This window comes from Tinamus guttatus, unplaced genomic scaffold, assembly GCF_059628265.1.
Source record: "Tinamus guttatus ecotype Peru unplaced genomic scaffold, ASM5962826v1 Tinamus_guttatus_pri_ptg000033l, whole genome shotgun sequence".
Lineage (NCBI taxonomy): Eukaryota > Metazoa > Chordata > Aves > Tinamiformes > Tinamidae > Tinamus > Tinamus guttatus.
In genome coordinates, this window is record NW_028288567.1 from 2,950,001 (window position 1) to 2,968,837 (window position 18,837).

An 18,837-nucleotide genomic window follows, 5' to 3' on the forward strand; every position below is an offset into this window, starting at 1 on the left:
TACATAAATTCAGTATTTAAAAATCGAGTCTTGTAGCTATCATTCAATGCTATGGTACAAAGTAATTTGTTATTACCTGACTTTTGGCAACAAGTTTCTTTGTCATACATTATTTATTTGGTGTTTTCTAAGGTATAAGATGATTTCACACCTTTCTAAGTGCCTCTCAAACACAAGTTCATGGAAGTGCTAATAAATGCTATTTTTAATCTGTCACAACTGCTCTGCTGTCAAAATAGCCAAACAAACTTTCTCTGTCCTTGAAACATGAACATTTTGCTTTTTAGCATGTAAAATATTGGAAAGTCTCTTGTTTTACAAGTGTATGCCTGGCTACTTTTTTGACGTGCATTGGTATCTCTACACGCGTGCTCCTAAACTGACACACTAAATTAAAATAAGATTCACTTTAAGTCAGATGAGCAGTTACAGGGAAGTCTGCAGAGTAACTTACATGCTCAGAGATACACACACACACAAAAAAAAAGCTTCAGGGTTGCACTGAATCAGTGCAATATTGATTTGGATATTTCAGTCAAAAAGAATCCTTACGGAAATACACTACACTGTCCTTTCAAAACTAAGATAATATCCTCTGATATTCAGTTGCTTAATGAAGGTCCCTTGAATTACAGCATCAGAAAACTGGAGAAATGAATATGAACTATTTTTTTCTGCTGAGAAGGATTAAGATATTCTTAAAACCTAAGTAGTAATCTGTGTCACATCCTAAATGGTTGTAACATCTGTACTGTGCCTTGAACCCATGACTACTACTCAGGGGAAAATTAAGAGTGTTGTAGTATTACAAAACCCTTTCTTCATATCTTAATATTCTTCTCAGTACTAAAATTGTTTCAAATCAGTACATGTAGCATACTCTATAGGTAGACCTCTGCCGTGTGCTTCAAAAAGAACATTTCCTCTTAAAGAGGTACACTCTAGATATAAAAATATGGCCCAGAAAACCTGTTTCAGATTTCTTTTCCTAGATCATATTTTGTACATAATACTTTGAGATGTCAAGCTGTGTTAATATCTTATTAAAATAAAAATACTCTGCTATCATATAAGTAACACTAAATGTGCGATAACAATAAGAATGATGATAATACTGGAAAAAAAGTCAAAACCCAATTGAACAAACAAAAATCTTATTGAAAGATAGAAACTGGTAATGGTCTCATAACTGATTAAGATCTTCATAGCCACCTTCAGAAACGTAAGCTGGAGTATGTAAGGTAGTCACAGAGCATCAGTCAACCAATTAGGTCACATTAAATGCATGGAATACACAAAAATAGCTAGAAGCATACCAGTTTATTGCTTGGAGATATTTTCCATGCTATTCTGAGTACACAAGAGGGGCAAGTTTGGAGTTAGCTTTTTTATTCTTTTTTTTTTTTTTTTCTTTCTCCTTCTGTTTTGGATTTATACTGTAATCAATATAAAAACCATTTCAAAAACTCCGATGAAAACACAGTGCTCTAACTTCCTGGCAGCACTTAGGTGAGCCTAAATAAAGATGTTATACTTCAATTCCTGTGATTAGAGATGGATCACTGGCTTTGGAAAACAGTTTGTGTACTGATCATGGGATGCAGATGAGTATCCACTATAGCAATCCCTACTTCAAATTGTTTCAAAAATCAAGACACAGTTTTGGAGTTCAGTGGAGATGTGAAAAAAAGGCTGCTAAAAACATTCAAAAAAATAGTTTCTGCTGTCTTGTTCTCTTCTTTTCACAGCTATTTGATAGAACATAAGTAACTGAAAACATATGCACCTCATCTGTAAAAGCATCTTATCACAATTAATACAGTGGATTAGAGTGAATATCTTAGAAAAAAAGTTTGGCTCTTAGGTTTATGTGAAATGTAAAAAATGTACAAGAAAGACTGGCAAAAAGCCATTCAAGCTTTTAAGAGTAAATATCCATCAAAGCAGTGCAGTTATAAAATGTTTAATAGTTATAAAGTCTGCAGTCATCTTCTACAGGTAGATGATATTACCAGCAGTTAAAAGAAAGCAATCTTGGGAAGAATATTAGAAATATGGTTAAAAATATTAAAACGTAAAATAGAACTTGAAGGTTTTTCATTAGATAGTATTTCCAAAGCATAATACACTGACATTATAAATTACAACAAAATAAACACAGAATATGACAAATTATTGTTTTTTTCCCTTTCTTGTTTTTTTTATTTAATTTTTCTGGTCATCAAATACCAAGTGTACACATAAACTTAAATTAACCAAGAAATTAAATCTCAGAATTAACAGAGGTTTATTTTTACTTGCACTTGAATATGACATCAAACATGGCACGTATTACTGGACTTAGTCATCAGCTATAGCGATATAAAATCACATTGGACTTTATTTTAGAAGTCTTTAACAACATAAAAAAGTCACAGAAGGCTTGTTTTCACATGTCCAGTTTAGTATTCCTCTTTTCCCAAATCCTGGAAAATTGAGTTGTAGAAGATTTCCAATTTTTGGATTCAAAAAATATTTACAAATCATCCTCTTTTCCTTGTGTTTATATTGCCGCTTTTGGCTTCCACAACGGTCGAATTATCATCAGCCCTTTATTTCAGGCACTTAGAAACTCATTCATTACTGAAACAGTAACTCTGTCTTTACATACGTCCTTATAAAACTAAATCACATCTGCACTTTTTGAACATATTAACCCTATTTAATTTCAATACTGTGTGTTTCAGCCTCAAAATCTGCTTTTCTTCACTGTATCTCTGCTCTCTTTTGGAACAGTGCCTAACAATGACCTATCAAATCCTTAGCAGCTCTTAAATAAGATTTTTTTTTTTTTTTTTTTTAAATGTCACGTTTTGCCAGATGGGTTAGTACTGACCAGAGTAAATCATCACCATTTACTCTGATATTCACTGCCATCTGACATTTATTACACTCCCAGAATGCAAATTGAGGTACTCACCAGTGGACCCAAAGCACAACCTTTTGCAGTACACGCCTGAACTCGGAAGGAATGCAGACTCCAAGGAGCAAGTCCATAAGCATAATAATTTAACTGTGATGAATTCTGCATCAGCACACCATTCATATACAACCCATAGCTAGTAATAATACCTATAAAACAATGTGAGAGCATTGTCTTAATGTATGTACAATCACAGAGTTAACAAGAAAATCTTTAATGCTATAGGCATTAAGATAATATTATTCAGTTCTTCAAGTAATTTAAAGTGAAGCTGTTAACTATTTAATAGCACTATGCACATAACACTCAGACAAAACACATCCTCCCATCTTAAAATATTGGAGGACAACTCAGGACATTGCTATGATACCTACAGTAAATCAGTAACAATCTTTTTTTGTCATGCCAAATACCTTTTGGATACTCATATTGTTAGATAGTTATCCCACACTGCTCTTTACTATCAAATAAACAAGTTGTTAGTTATTTTTTCCTAACAATTAGTTTACTTACTTCTCTAAACAAAACCACAAAATAATATTGAAGTCCTAAATTAAACTACAGCTTACCTATTCAATCTAAAGAAGTAAAAAGTATTGACAAACTCAAAGAAAACATTTGCAAAGTTTCTAGTGGAAAGAGTGATTTGCGAGCTTAATTGGCTAAGTAACTCAAAAACTTTAGGTGTTATCTTATTCATAAAGAAATCTAAATCACCACCCTTCTAGAGACACATAGTAGGATAGCATGAATCCGGTAGAATTTAGCCTACAAATTGATGAACTCTACAGATACAGTTCTTTGACTTTCATGAACCAAAGAATGAACCTCACAGACTTGCTGGGGCTTTGGAAGCTGTTACTTGCAAAGGAGACTTTTTTCTCAAGGGCATTCCTTTATCCTCCTTACTCCTGAATATTCTCCCCGCCCCCCCTTTTTTTTTTTTTTTTTTTTACAAAAATCTATTGATATGTGAAATCTTAAGGTCAAAAAAAGCTACTGAAAGATTGACCAGAAGAACTAAAGTAAGTTCATTCTTCCACTATATAGACAGTTCAACCCCAGTTTCAGAGAGTATTCATAGCCTGAAGTACATATCTAGAAAGAACAAAGTACAAATCCATTGAGGATTAATATTCTACAAAGCTGCTGTTGTCAGGACTCCCTCTAAAACTTGGAACACCCTATTGCTCAGCTATTGCAAGCAAAGAAGGGAATTTTTATTCCACTGATCAGAACATTTGATGGTGAAGGTTTAAGTATTTGTTACATTTCACATGGCCACTTCTGGTTGCAACTGAAGTGATCACCACATCTATAATGAAATTCATTTCCCCAAAAGTACTAAAGAAGTTATGGTGACTTTTGCAGTATTCCAGAACACAAGCCATAGAATTTTAACCACTTTATTCATTACAGTAATATATTACCACATTTTGATATGAAACTACATGCATGTGGGAGGAAGTCCTGGTAAATCACACTCTACCAGTCCCACCACGTGGTAAGGCTTCCTAAGGCAAAAATCCCTTGTGCTTCCATGTGTAGCTGCCTGCAAAGCAAGGCAATGCTGTATTTGTCCTACAATAAATAAACAAATTATCAATTAAAAATATTTTAAAGTTATTTCAGAAGAGAAAGATTTAACAGAGACTCATAAGGGCATCCATAAATGTGAACACTGGCACTAAAGATGTGTTCTTACAAGAAAAAAAGGAAGTATTTTAAGAACTTATACCAGTAGCTCCAACCATCTCAAGTAATGAACAAATAATTATTAATTCTTCAGATACCTACGGCAGCAGCAATAATCCTAATGAACTCATGTGATATTAACATAGGTGTCATATGCACCTCTATGTGTTCCCTACTGTAATTCAGCATTAATTACCTGGACACCACTTTAAAGTTCTCTTGCAATAACAGGATTATGCAACATCTACACTCTGAGAAGCAGCTTGCTGCTCCGTATTTCCCACCCATGAAATACTGAAGTGTACTATATATTTTGGTGATTATAATCCTTCACGAGTGGCACGTGATGGCTGTGAAAAGAAGCAGTTTCTCTTAATTAAGTCTAACTAGCTAGGATTAAATCTTGGTTTCACTGAAGACAAAACCAGTATTGCATATAGCACAATTACATTTTACTCTTTAAAACAAAACAATGCAAAGCAGACTTAAATTCTGAAGTACAGGGTCACTAGGAATTCCCTGCACATATATCTACAAACTCTATTCCCTTTTTCTTCTTCCTTCCCTCTCCCCACAGGAAAGACCATATAATATTTGAATGAAATTCCACACTTTGAAGATGAAAAGAAGTACTGAATCTAAAGTGCTACAAGCTATGATTCTTAAGCGACAATCTAGAGGTCAAATCTTGAGAAAAAAAAATACATTTATCTACATGAGTAGTTTCACTGATTACAAAAACAAGTACTCTCTCTTGCCAGCATAAGCAATTGCAGAAACAAGTGCTAGATTAGTTTACTGAATAGTTTCAAAAATTCACTGTTACTATAACTTTTATATGAATTCCATACAGCCTTGGAAGATACAGACCAGATCAAGATTTGATTTAATGTATGATCTACACACAGGTAAAGTAAAGCTTTTGAGAAGTCATTATCTAAAGAAACTTTCCAAGAGGGAGACGAAATAAAGATGTTTTTATATGAAAGGATTTTAAAACAGCACACCTCAAAATATGTGGCAAGGGTACGTTCTGAAGAATATATGAATTTATTCATTCCTGTGGTCACAATACAAGAATAGGCAAGGCTTGAAAGAGAGTATCTGATGCTTCATGTCATCTCACAGAGCCTCTCTAACTCTCACCCTGAACTAAATGGTCTTATATTATATACTAATATATATATTATATTCATAACCATAAATAATATAATTTCATTATTATAATTATGTAGCATATAATAAAAACATATAAAATACATATAAAATAGATGTTTTATATAAAACATATTTTATATTGCTTATATTTTATATTATCCATAAGCATATTATATTATCTATAAGCATATTTTATATTGGTTATATAATATTATCAATACATGTGCCATGATGGGGAAGTCTACTGTAAAGTAACATATTTCTAGCCATCTCTCATCAATTACCTTATTGTTGGATTGAAAATAGGACATAAGAAAATGTGAATTACATAACATATATATTCAAGCATGTTATCTTGCAAATATCTTTTTTTCTGTACCACATATGCGGGTGATGATACTGAAGGGACTAAAGACAAAGAATTAGTTATATTTTTTCCATTTTCTATGAGATAAGGATTTTTCACACAATAGCGTAAACTAACTGTAAATCCACCATAAATAGAGCACAGACACTCAACATCCATGTAGAGATAATGTAACTCTGATTGCTAAAATTTTTCACCTTTGCAAACAAGCCAAGTAGCCTGTATCCCTATTTGCCACCTGTGGCCTCAAGGGTAGTTTATTAATCCGCCTTTAACTTTGCCTTCTTGCAGGTAGCTGGTAATGAAGGCCACGTGGTGCAAGCGGCAGCCACCTTTCACACCGAGGCAATGTCAGCAACAGCCAAGCAACTTCATCAGCCCAGGGAGCCAAACAGCTTCTCCTGCAGCACCGTGTCAGAAAAAGGGAGACGGCGAGAGAAAGGAAAGGCCCCTGACAGCTCCTAAGGAGATGTCAGTTAGTGATAGGCAAATCTTGTCAATTCTTAGGTTCCACCTGAAACCAGGCCAAACTCTGGAGCTTCAGAGAACAACACTACACCAGCCTAGGCAACGGAAACACGTAAGTTTCAACCGGTTACTCTGAAAGTGTGAAAAAAGTTGCTATGTTTTTGAAAAAAAGTCCTTAACTCATAAACGTGAACAGGTATCAGTAAATATGGTGAATACAACTTTTTTTCTGCTGACCCTTTCCCACTTTTGAAAACATCTCCGTGATATTTTCATATTGTTACATCTTCTGAACTATAATATTTTTCAGACTCTTCCACAGTTTTAAAATACAATCACAGAGAATGATTGTGTATGATGTGGTCACTAGGCGGCCCAAAAAATATGCTGAAAATGTATCAAACAAAGTCTCTGAACAATGTAATCCTGATAAATCAGTTGGTTAGTAAAAAAATTTAGAAAGGTGTTTCATTTTTTAATTTTTTTTCTTTTTTTTAAATAAGGAAGAGGATGCAAATTGTAAATGGGAAAGGAAGAAGTAGGAAAATGATATGGCATGTAATTATTTATATTCTCTTTCTGAAACTCCCAAAAGAGAAAGGGAGGAAAAGAAAAAAATGAAAATGAGAGAAAAATAACACAACCCTTAGAGACCCTTCTGGAAAAGTGAGCCACTATAGCGTGGAAGCAAAGGCACTGACCCTCCTAAGGGCCCTCCTGGCTCCCAGTGCTCGTGGGATGGCAATTCCTCCACTCTTGACCACTCCATTAAAAAAAAAAGCAAGCAGCTTTTCCCTGTGAGACAGAACAGCAGCATCCACCTTCACTGAATTCCTTCTACCAATCCTGAACCCAATGAAAATCCTCTAAGAGCAGCACACATGGTACCCACACAGCAGAAACTCCAGGGCAAAGGACAACGTAGGCATCAGTGAAAACACCTCCAAATATTTTTCGAAAGGGAAATACACAGGTGACCCAGAAACAACCTTGTCCCGGGTTACAGAGGGCCACGCTGCATGCTGAATTTAGTAAGACACTTACCTAAACACATAGGTCAAAAGCTAAAAATACAGGTAAGTAGTATTGGCATCTAGGCTCATGAAACCTCCACTTTCCTTGGAGGCAGGAACAAGAGACTGAAGAGTATCACTTATTTTACAGAACTCCTCTGATTCCTATCACATCTGTTTCTAATAAAAAGTTAGGATTCACAGCTTTGCTAACAACCTGTTTGTTGTGCACACTGTTTCAAAGGGGAGGTAATACTCTAAATACACTGCTAAGAGCAAGCTACAAACCGCAAAATTAGACATGTGTTCCCACCTTCTGGTTGTTTTAAAGGATTCATTTTTAAGTCTATGGTCCTCATCCTGCCTGACTAAGATATAAATTCATGTACATGCAAGTGTGCATGTATACTTTGGTTAGTCAAAAGCCCCTCTAAGTCGGTTGTCTTTTTCATAGTGGCAAAGGTAACAGGATCAGGTCCTGACAAGAATGATTGCATGTAAAAAAATGTCTATTTCACTGAAGGATGATTCAGATTTCAGTCACTAAGTCAAACATGTGGCTTGCTTTCTTAGGTTTAACTTTCCCTGTGCATTTGCCACATACACAGATGGTATTTTAGTAACGGGCTTTCTTAGGGGGCTAGATGGCAAAAAGAAAAACGAACAAAAAAGATCCCAAATACCCTAAAGAACTATAAATTATCAAATAGATTATTTAACAGCAGATGACATACTCTTATGTCCTTCTACAAGTAGGACACACAGAATATTATAAATGCATAACTTTCAAATCTCTCATTAAAAAAAATCATCTGAAATAACTAGATTAAAATTGGTTCCATAGTTTAAAGAAGGGGCAAACTTGCAGGAGCAAAGTGAAAAACGAAATTCATGCAAAACCTCCATGAAAAATAACTGACATTTTTCATCATTGTAGTATCATATTGATGCACATTTCTGTGGCTTATATGCATTTGTTGATGCAATTTAAACTGGGACATGCGTAGTAATATAATTGAGGCTAGGTCACATGATACTATACAATTTCATTAGAATTGTTTGATTGCTCCAAAAGTTTTAGATGTGATTATTTCACCATGATAGCCATTTCTAAACAAAATAAAATGTATGATTTAACTTCCATGGCAACAAAACTGCATAACTTCCAGATGCTTGTTCAGAACAGAAGTCTAATGATTGACATGTATCTCTTAACATAAAAGAAATGACGTTTTTTTGAGGCTAAAATGAACATTGTAGACTGATAGCCTTTCAAGAATGCCGATTTCCTCAGCTCAGTTGTCGTGGAAAACATTAAACAACGAGCTGCAGTACACAAGAAGTATCAAAAGGGAGCACTTTTGAGCCACTGAAACTGTATGTTCAGCTGAAAACCACAATCTCCTAGCTACAGACAATGATACTATCTCAGGTATTTTATGTGCTAAAATGATCATTAAAAATTAAGCACCACATATAAGCTGCCATTTAGAATATTAATTTACCTTTACTAATCATCTTTTTAACTTGAGGCTAAAAGAGTTCACTTACCATTCGGATACTCAGGCTTAGCCCACGAGATGTTAAAGGAGTCAGATGAATATGAGTGGGCTTTTGGAGCAGGAACTCCTTCTGGTGTACTCTCATCTGTTACAGCTCTGCTAGCTTCACTTACTGAACAGCCACCTCCCGTGCAAGCCTGAAAATAGGAAACGCAGCAAATAAACATATTCCTGGGTAATATTAATTTCATTTGATGCTAGCAATCAATTTTTGCCAAGTTTTACTGTCACATTTTTGACCTTAGTAAGGCATCTGCTTTGCATAGGAGATTCTTTTTACATTAGCATAGATTATTTATGATAAAAGGTGTAAGACAAATAACATCTATTTCTACAATTTAAATCATAGCATTTGGCACTTTACCGTGAGTAATAATCATGATTAGATTTCCACTGAAGAGTTAAAATTACAGTACGTGCACACAATATATATAATTTACAGTGCAAAACTCTTCTGGAAATGAGGACAGAATATACTATCCAAAGTGCAATGCACTTAAAAAAATATCTATAGGAAAGAAAAAAAAAGCCATTTGGACATGCCTGGACTTCACAACCCATACTGACTGAAAAAAAAAAAAGTGAAAAAATAATTCATAATAAATCAATATGTAACAGCTTTTATTGAGTGTATTATTGCAAGAAAAGATTCAGTACATGACTTTTGCATTTTGCTTGATTATGAAACAACACAACATGCACAAAATTGTGCATATTGCTTCATATAATAGGTTTTCACTGTTTTACATGTACAAACATACAAGTCCACAATCTAGTCTTTACATATGCTGGTTTACCAATTACTTGCTCTAAGACTAAGACACTGGACAAGTGATAGGAGTTTTTATATACGCTTGAAATATATATTGTGTATACACGTGTATGTGTGTGTATAAATGGAATGTCTATAAAGGAAACATATAATCGCTGCACTGTATTTGAGGATTTGAAAATTTTTCTTTCCAAACTGCCATATTTTACTTGAAAGTATTAGCTTCAACTTTCTATTTCCCCAAGCATTTCAAAAAGCATTCAAAAGCATTTTGAGGTATCAATATAGCAGTCCCTAGGGAGCCAAGGGACAGATCCATGCTGCACAGTGAAGCACAGCACAGACATCCTGCAGGTACCACCTGAGCTGGTACATTCTATAACACAGTGGCCAGCAAATATTAGCTTAGCCATCAAACCACAAAAGCACTAAGGCTGTATGAATAAATGTGCCATCCCAGCTCCTAAACTCAGCCTTTTAGGCTTCCACTTGCTTTCAGATTGAGGTGGTCCACATACATCTATGATGCTTACAGTAAGAACAGAGCCAACCCGAGTTTCTCCACACCAGTCCACGCAGACATGACCTGAGACTCGGTTGACTTTGAGAAGAAGGATTAGACTTATTTATAAACCTGTTACACTCATTTACAAATAGAATTGCTACACACTAAATGGCAATTAATTGTGAAAATTGGTAACAGCGTACACAGATAACAATTTTGTTAACTTCATTTAATACACCTGTATTAACCTTGTCACACAAAAGTTAAAAATAGCAGTCTGGGAGGTACTGAAAGCTCTGCTGTTGAGGATCACTGTTTTGATAAAATGTTTGTAAAGTATTGTGAAATTTGTAAAATATTGCTTTTTTGCATTGATACAAAACAGTATCAATGCTACCTATGAAAAAAAAAGCAAAAATAAAGCTTCTATCTTACTGAAACACTTCACTGAGAAAAAAGAAGAAAAAAAAAAGAAAAAAGAGAAAGAAATACAGCATTTCGGTTTCCAAGTTTGTTTTTACTTTGAAAGTTTTAATAAAAATCAGGTAAAATTACATGTGAAATATTTTAACTCTGTTTCTTTTTGGGGGGGGTTGCTTGTTTGTTTTGATTTATTTTGCTTTATTTGTTTGGTTTATTTGCTTGGTTTATGTGGTTTATTTTTTACTTTTGCTTCTGTTTCTCTTTTCAACTATAATATGGCCAGTTCAGTAACTGTGAATCTGCACTACTCTCGCATTAGCCTGACAAGCTGTAAATAAAACAGGCCTAAATCCTTTAAGAAGGCTACCTGTTCTACCACCACGAAGATACTGGGCATTTCATGTACTCTCAGCTTTGCCGAGTTCAACGTCATGAGGACGGTTAGATCTTCTCGCCCGCTTGTCACAGACCATTACGTTTTAATCAGTCAACCATCACCCAATGCACTCTCTCTCATTTTCAGCTGATCACTGATGCAACACAAATACTAAATATACTTATATATATATATATACACATATATATGTAAAGATCAAAGGCTTCTAAAGATGTTTTCCATTACTCCTAAAAGCTGTACGTGATAATGAAGTAAAAACAAAATCCACAAAATCATTGCTTGAACTCTATTCCCAGGCACAGCCGGGCAACCACAAAGCCTCCCTGTTGCCCACTGGAGCCCCCGCTCCTCTCCTTGTGTCCCCACCAGGGACAGGAGCTGGGAAGAGCAGCGGTGGCCCAGGGAGGACAGCACAGATTCTTCTGAGAGCTGCTTGCATTTACAGAAGGCTGAAACCCTGCCTTAGTTTTGGACGTGGTGCTATATTATATACCGCACAATTTACTATGCTGAAGGCTCAAGGCACAAATGAATTAATTTCTATGTGAATCTAAGCTTTAATTAGACTGAATATCCTTGCTTTCTCAAGTTCAACGCAGATCCTTATCATTACCTGATGGTAGTTTATTTTTTTGTGGTATAATATTTAGAACATTCAAGAGCATGGTAAGAAAAAAAAATGAATGCATACCCAGTCTACATAAATGTAAATTTATTCATAATCAAGAGCAGAATATTTTTTCTATGGCATTTATCAAAGCAAATATCCTTATATAAGTATTGTTGTAAAACGAACAGTGTGCTTTAAACAAGAAACCATCCCATGTTTTTATCCACATATTCTCAGGTTTGTTAGTGAACTGAATGTGTTCTATCTTATCACAAAATTAAAACTCTGATAAAGAAATGTAGTGAAAACATCAAGATCTTATACAAATATGCTGAATAAAAAACTGGTACTGCACACTGAACTGTTTACTGATTTTCTCTCTGCTGTTTCCCTCTATGCAAGGATTTTGTAAAGAAAGAGCAAATTCTTATGGCATAAAATACAAATGTTTTTGAACACATGTAACATTTTTCTTCTCAAAAGGTGGGGGTAGGAAACATATATTCATTTTTTTCAGATATTTCTGGTCAATTCTCTATTAGTCATTGTCTAAATTATCCTCAAAGAAGGAAGTGTTTAAAAACCATATGCATTTTTGAGGGCCTGTTTTGAAATAAAAACAATTACTGATGTTCCCATCACCTCATCAGCTTTAGTTTCCAAAAAGAAAAGGTTAAATAAAATGGACACAAAAACTATTAAGTATTTAAAATATTAACAAAATCAGAATCATTTTCACTATTTTGTGCTTCTACTCCTTTAAAACTTACAGCTAGTTTTACGAGGTATTCAGTACCCGGAAAAAGCTGCTGAATAGTATAATCCAGAAAAAGTTCTGTGCTATTATAGATGACATTCCACTTTGTGAAATTCTGCTCAGTGTTGGCAATATAAATTATATAGCGATCTAGGATTCCATTTACTTCTACTGGTTCTTTCCATCTGAAAAGGAAAGCAAAACATGATTAAGGCCAATAAAGATTTAGATAATACTGAAAGATGCAGGTCTGTTTAGAGGCTCTGTAGTTTTTGTTTTTAGCATTTAAAAATATATTTGTGCAAACATAAAAGGAAATTTAAGGGACACCTCTAGCGCAATATTTGCACTGAACAGATAAATGATTACTATAACACACAAAATAGGAGCTATGAGATGGGCATATCACCAGAACATATTTCCTGCACTGAGGCTTGCGGAGGCTATGCCCATATGTAGTTATACTGATTGCGTAAAGACAAAATGGAAATTAAGTTGGCAAGTGATAATCAGAAGGTTCACAGAACCACTAAACTAATCACTTCTATGCATTTAATCATAATAAATTTAATTTTATGTCACAAACCCTTCCCCTGATTGAACTCACTGGAATTCTTGAATAAACTGATACAGTATTGTGTTGTCAGGAAAGAAGAAGCCCTTACTTACTGTACGAATATCGTTCTAGAATCCAAAACGGTCAGGATCGGGGCATCTACGTGAGATGGTGGCAGCTGTGCTGTAAACAAGGTGACCTGGGAGCTGTTTGTGCAGCCAGCAGCCGTGCACGCAGTGAGCAGAAACTGGTACGGTGTAAAAACTGCTAAATCTAAGGGGAAAAGGAAAGAGGAGTTTACTTTGTGCATTAATCTTATCTTGCTTCTCGGTAAACTTTGAGAGGGCACTGAATTCAGAAAATCAAGAGGAAGGAGGACCTGCCACTCTCACACGTCTCAGATGTGCCTAAGAGAGCAACAACAGAATGCTTGTTCTTTAATGCCACTACCTGCAAATTCTGATTTCTAATGGGACCGAAAAGCTCATTTTGCTTTTAACGGTCTTGTACAGCACACTTACAAATTATAACAGAATGTACTGCATCTAAACACAACAAAGACGTGCGCATCCTTGGAGCTATGTACTGTCTCAATTTGCTACAGTTACGTATCAATGCCTTCAAGATGATTAAATTAAAATAATGGGAAAATTGTACAGGTTCATTAAAAACAGCCAGATTATATTCTTCTACAGAACATGCTATATGTTACATGAACATCAAGCATTCAAACATACAGTCCCTCCCTTCACACAAAGGTCACTATATGAGAACAAACCTAAAGCAAGCTTACTGTTGCCATCACTCATTTATAAACTGGCCGCCTTCTGCATATTGGCCCTCAGCTGCATGAACTTCAAACATTTGTAAAATATATTTTTGTAAAAAACAACCTTTTGAATACTACAAACAAAACACTGTTAAATGGTTATTTGTTGTGAAGTTATAATAAAAACTAGCATCTTTGCTGCAAAAATATTATAAAAGATCTTCACTTCATCTATTCTTTAGGATCACTGTACTAATAAAAGAGAGTTTGTCACACAAGTTTGAGTAGGAGAGTAATTCAGACAAGATTTTCTCATCTTTTGCTCTTTTTATGTCAAAATGATTGCAGATTTTAACCACAGTAAATCCTTTAAGAAGGAATTTACCATTGAGATTTTGCCATTGAGATATGCAATTAAAATATGTATACATGTTATATAAAGATGTTTTAGCATACCAGAGTAGTTCTGGATTTTTCAAAGATATAACAAATGTTAGCATTTGTGGAGCAAATAATATCAAACTATCATTTTGTACAAAAGTGTTTCTGAGCGCAAGCTCAGAAATTTCAAGTGGATGACAAAGACCTTGCTAAACCAGAAATGCTGCAGACACATCTTCTTTCTCATCAGTTTTTTTCCTCATATAATGTGCCTGCCCCTAGCTGCAAGGGAATTCCTTCTGATTTACTCCAGTCAGCAGAAGGAGAGATTGAAGTCTGCATTTTTCCTGAAAACTCATTATCATTCGCGGACATCACTCCCACGAAGCACGTGGCAAAGTGCGAGTTTAAAAAAAAAGTCACAACTGAAAAAAAAACCCATCAAGGGGATGCCTGTGACATACTGACATGTTTAATCAACATAATGGGGCTGATTCTCCCGGGGTTAAGCAGTGCTTATGTGGGTGAGAGGGGGAACGCGCGCTCCGGAGCAGGTGCTCAAGCTGGCTCGGCAGGCAGGGAAGGGAAGCTCCCCGCGCCGCACCGGTGGGATTGCCCTCGCTAGCGTGTGCCTTCCTACATGCCTTGCTCCTTGCAGCTGCCGGGGGGAGGGCATGAAAAATACAGATTGGGCTGGAAATCTGCAAGATAAGTCTCAGAAACTTCACATTGTGGGTGGGCAAAGAGGTCACCAGAAGGATTTTATTCTTAAGGATGCCAAAGCGAGTTTAGTTAAGTTTGAAAAGGAAGAAACTTTGAAACGGAAGGAAAAAGGAGGATGGAAAATGTTCTATTTAGCTTCTGGAGAAAAGGAAGTGACTATTAGTTACTATGCATTTCTCAGTGTCTGGAATGGGAAAGGCAAAAAGACCAGAGAGAGAGAAGAACAGGTAAAGTCTAAAGCAACAGAAATAATCAGGGATATATACACAGGTCACAGGACAAGCTAGGTCTTGCAAGATCCTTAATGGATACTAAGAAGATAGTGGAGGGGAGGTATAAAAAAAAGGAAGAAAGGACAGAGCAGGAGAAAAGATGATTAGAGAAGGGATACTAGAGAAAACAGAGCAAGCGTGGTGAAAAAAAGACCAAGGGCAGTGAAAAAAGAGCAAGGGAATGCGCGCAAGAAAACATGCTAGGTAGGAAGTTCTCCAGAGTAAGCGAGAGCAAACAAGAGCAACAGAGAGAGTGACAGAATGACTGTGAGAGGGAAAAGATACAAGACAGATCAGAGCAGAGAGAGCAAGCGGATGAGAGCGGGCAAGATCAGGAGAGTGAGTGAGAGCATGAGAGCAGGCACAAGAGCAGGAGTGAGAGAAAGCAGAAGTGATGGTGAAAGAGAGTGAGCATGAAAGCAAGGAAGAGTAAACATGGAAGAGAGAAAGAGCATGAAAGAGGGAGCAAAGAGAGAGGAAGAGAGAGAGTATCAGACAGCAATGAGTGGCAGAGTGTGAGAAAGCACAAGAGAGGTAGCATGAGGGAAAGGAATAGTGTCTGTGAGACCAAAGGGGAGGTGGGGAAGGCAGGGAGGGAGAGCGGATGGGAGGAGAGGCTGTTTGGGGGAGGGAGGGTGAGAGTGCAAGGGGACAAGGGGATGAAAGAGGGGTGAGATACACCAGGAAGAGGAAAGAGAGTGCACACGAAGGAACAGAAGGAGCAAGAGTGAGAGAGAGGGTGCCTGAGGGAGACTGGAAGCACCAGAGAGGGGAAGAGAGAGAGGAAGAGAGAGGGGAAGAGAGAGGGGAAGAGAGAGGAGGGCAGGACAGAGCATGGGCCAAGGGGTGAGAGACAGCAAGGTGTGAGAGAGCGCAATCAGGGGAGCAGAAGAGAATGCATGTACGAGGTGGAAAAAGCCAGACAGCACAGGACAGCACGACAAAGCAAGGAAGAGCATGAGAGCAAGGAAGAGCATGAGAGCAAGGAAGAGCATGAGAGCAAGGAAGATGAGAGCGCACAAGAGAAAGTAAGCTTGAGAGAAAGGGAGAAAGTAAGATAGCGTGACGACACACGTGAAAAAGCACGAAGAGCACAAGAGAGAAAGCAAGGCAGAATGGGCACGTGAGCGAGCGCGCACAAAGCACAGAAAGAGCGAGCTACAGAGAAAGAGCACGAGCAAGCGAAAAGAGCGAGCAAAAGCACGTGCAAAAAAAGCGAGCATGCAAAAAGATGTACAGGAGAGAACATGGAAAAGAACAAGGAAGACAGACTTGAAGAATAAAATATCAAAAAGAACCCAGGATGTCACCGGTATAACAGTAGATCTTTACTACTTGATTTTACTTAATTATGCTGAAATCTTCTGACAAGGAATAGAAAGTTGGAACAGAATCTGAGAGATTTTTTGGGGGTAAAGGATAAAAAGAAAACCCAAGCTAGTGTGGCTAGAAGAAGAAAATACAGAAGTGAAATAATTAGGAATGGAGTTTTCAAGCAATGAATATCTCTCCTTCGACTTCATGAAGCTCTGGATGAATCCACAAACAAAGTGCAAGCACCATTTCTAAAACTTGGGATAAGAAACCAACAAACAGAACAATAAAAGTCATAACTGATGCCATCATCTTTCATAACCTGATTTGGCAGACATTTCTCTCTATATAATTCAGCATGTTTCATATTGGATCAATGGAGTCCAGCAGCTGCAGATACAAGTAGAACTCTGAACGAGGAGGAAGGGAGCTCTTGAAAGTACCAAGCCCTTGTTTGTTAGGGTCCTCAACGCCTTGCTTGCCATTTGCTTGATTGCATCATTTGCATAAGATCAAATGTAGGCAACCATGGACATGAAAAACAGATCATTTTCAGACGCATTAAGAAATGGATCCACGGGCATTATCCAGAAATGCATTACAAGAAAATGCATCCCCACACACGAAAACCTCAGTCATCAAACAATCTATAATTTAAAACACAGGCCATGAATTTATATGTTATTTTACAATTGATTTCATGCTGTTGCTGGAGAAAAAAAAATCATTGATCTCAATTTACATAATGAATCCAATAAACAGAATGATTTTCTTTATAACTTGGTAAAAATGAATAAATTGTCTTATAAATTAAAAAAAAAAGAAGCTATTTGCTTTTTCAGGAAAAAAAAATCAGGGGTCAAGGAGAGAAGAATTCAACCTGCCTTTTATCTCTTTAAACAAAAAAAGTAGATTCTTTTCTGGCTCCCACTTGTGCAAGGGAATTTCTAACTACAGTGGTTTATCATTGATGTCTGCATGCCACTATATTTATTATGCATGTGGGATATGCAGAACTCCCCCACTTACTGAGGTAAGTATCTTAAATACCATGTAAAAGCTAGCTCTAGGGGCTTCTCGTAACTACCAAGTTCTGATAGAACAATCAATGTATGAGACAGAAAGAATCAAGATTGAGTCTGTTCCCTATTTGCATGGTCAAGATGGACGGCCACTTCACTTTGATCAGATTTAATGGGTAGTCATTGAAAAATAATATGCAACACTAAAATGCTACTTTTACTTTAATTTTAGAGCCTTTGCTGAGATGTGGAATGAAAAGAAAAACACACTAGACAAAGAATAGACAAATGAGAGATTTAAGAATTTGACCCAAAACGCACACTTCACAGTCAAGGTGTCAGAGTATACCACAGTTCAAAACTAACACAAGAGTAATGTCAATAATGTTGTTTCAATGTATCTGTAACATGCAGCATTCTGCATTCAGGTCTACAAAAGAGCCACATTCTTCTTTTCTCCCCACTGCACCTTATTTCAGGCAGCTACTGTAAGGACCAGAAATGGCAGCAAAATGTCCTGGTGAGTGCTCAGTTGAAAAGTCACTTGTGTGAGGAACCCCACATAGTTTCTCTCAGGAAAATAATTGAGACAATAGCAATCCTATTGCTACATTCAAAGGAAAATAATAGGACAGCCCTATAACAAGGGATTGTTAGCAGCACAACAAAGCAAACCTGCTGGGAGAGGATGAAGATGAAAAACTTCCAACGAATTCCAAACACCAAGTTGTTTATGCAACTAGGCTGCGTGACTGCTTGGGCTCATTACTCGCATCCTTCCTCCAGTTCCCTCGTGTTGGGGAATATTGTTTGTTAAACTAACTCACACTAACTTAATATTTAATTAGATGGTGAACTCTTTGGGACCATAAAACCACAACACCAAATACAGCGCTGCCATCTGATTGTTAGGCACTACCATGTCAGAATAACAACAACAAAATCAAATTCATAAAAGTGGTGCCAGTATCATATAACCAGGCTTGCTTCCTCACAATTTATTAGTGTTTTCCATTCCACCATTTTCCTAAAGCCAGCAACAACTCATACATAACTTTGAGTATAATAGATCCTCCTTTTGTATCTATTAACGACCAATAATCTAATTAAA

General features: G+C 36.5%; 1 protein-coding gene across 1 annotated transcript in view; it reads right to left on the bottom strand.

Annotated features, from left to right (window-relative positions):
• Nucleotides 1–18,837, bottom strand: part of USH2A (usherin) — a 356,467-nt gene that overhangs the window by 166,863 nt on the left and 170,767 nt on the right. Inside the window, exons 32-35 of the mRNA XM_088531950.1 lie at nucleotides 13,359–13,518; nucleotides 12,703–12,874; nucleotides 9,215–9,362; nucleotides 2,960–3,111 (exon numbers count right to left, since the gene is read on the bottom strand). Coding sequence (XP_088388076.1) covers nucleotides 2,960–3,111; nucleotides 9,215–9,362; nucleotides 12,703–12,874; nucleotides 13,359–13,518 — 632 coding nt within the window. The remainder of the gene's footprint in view (nucleotides 1–2,959; nucleotides 3,112–9,214; nucleotides 9,363–12,702; nucleotides 12,875–13,358; nucleotides 13,519–18,837) is intronic.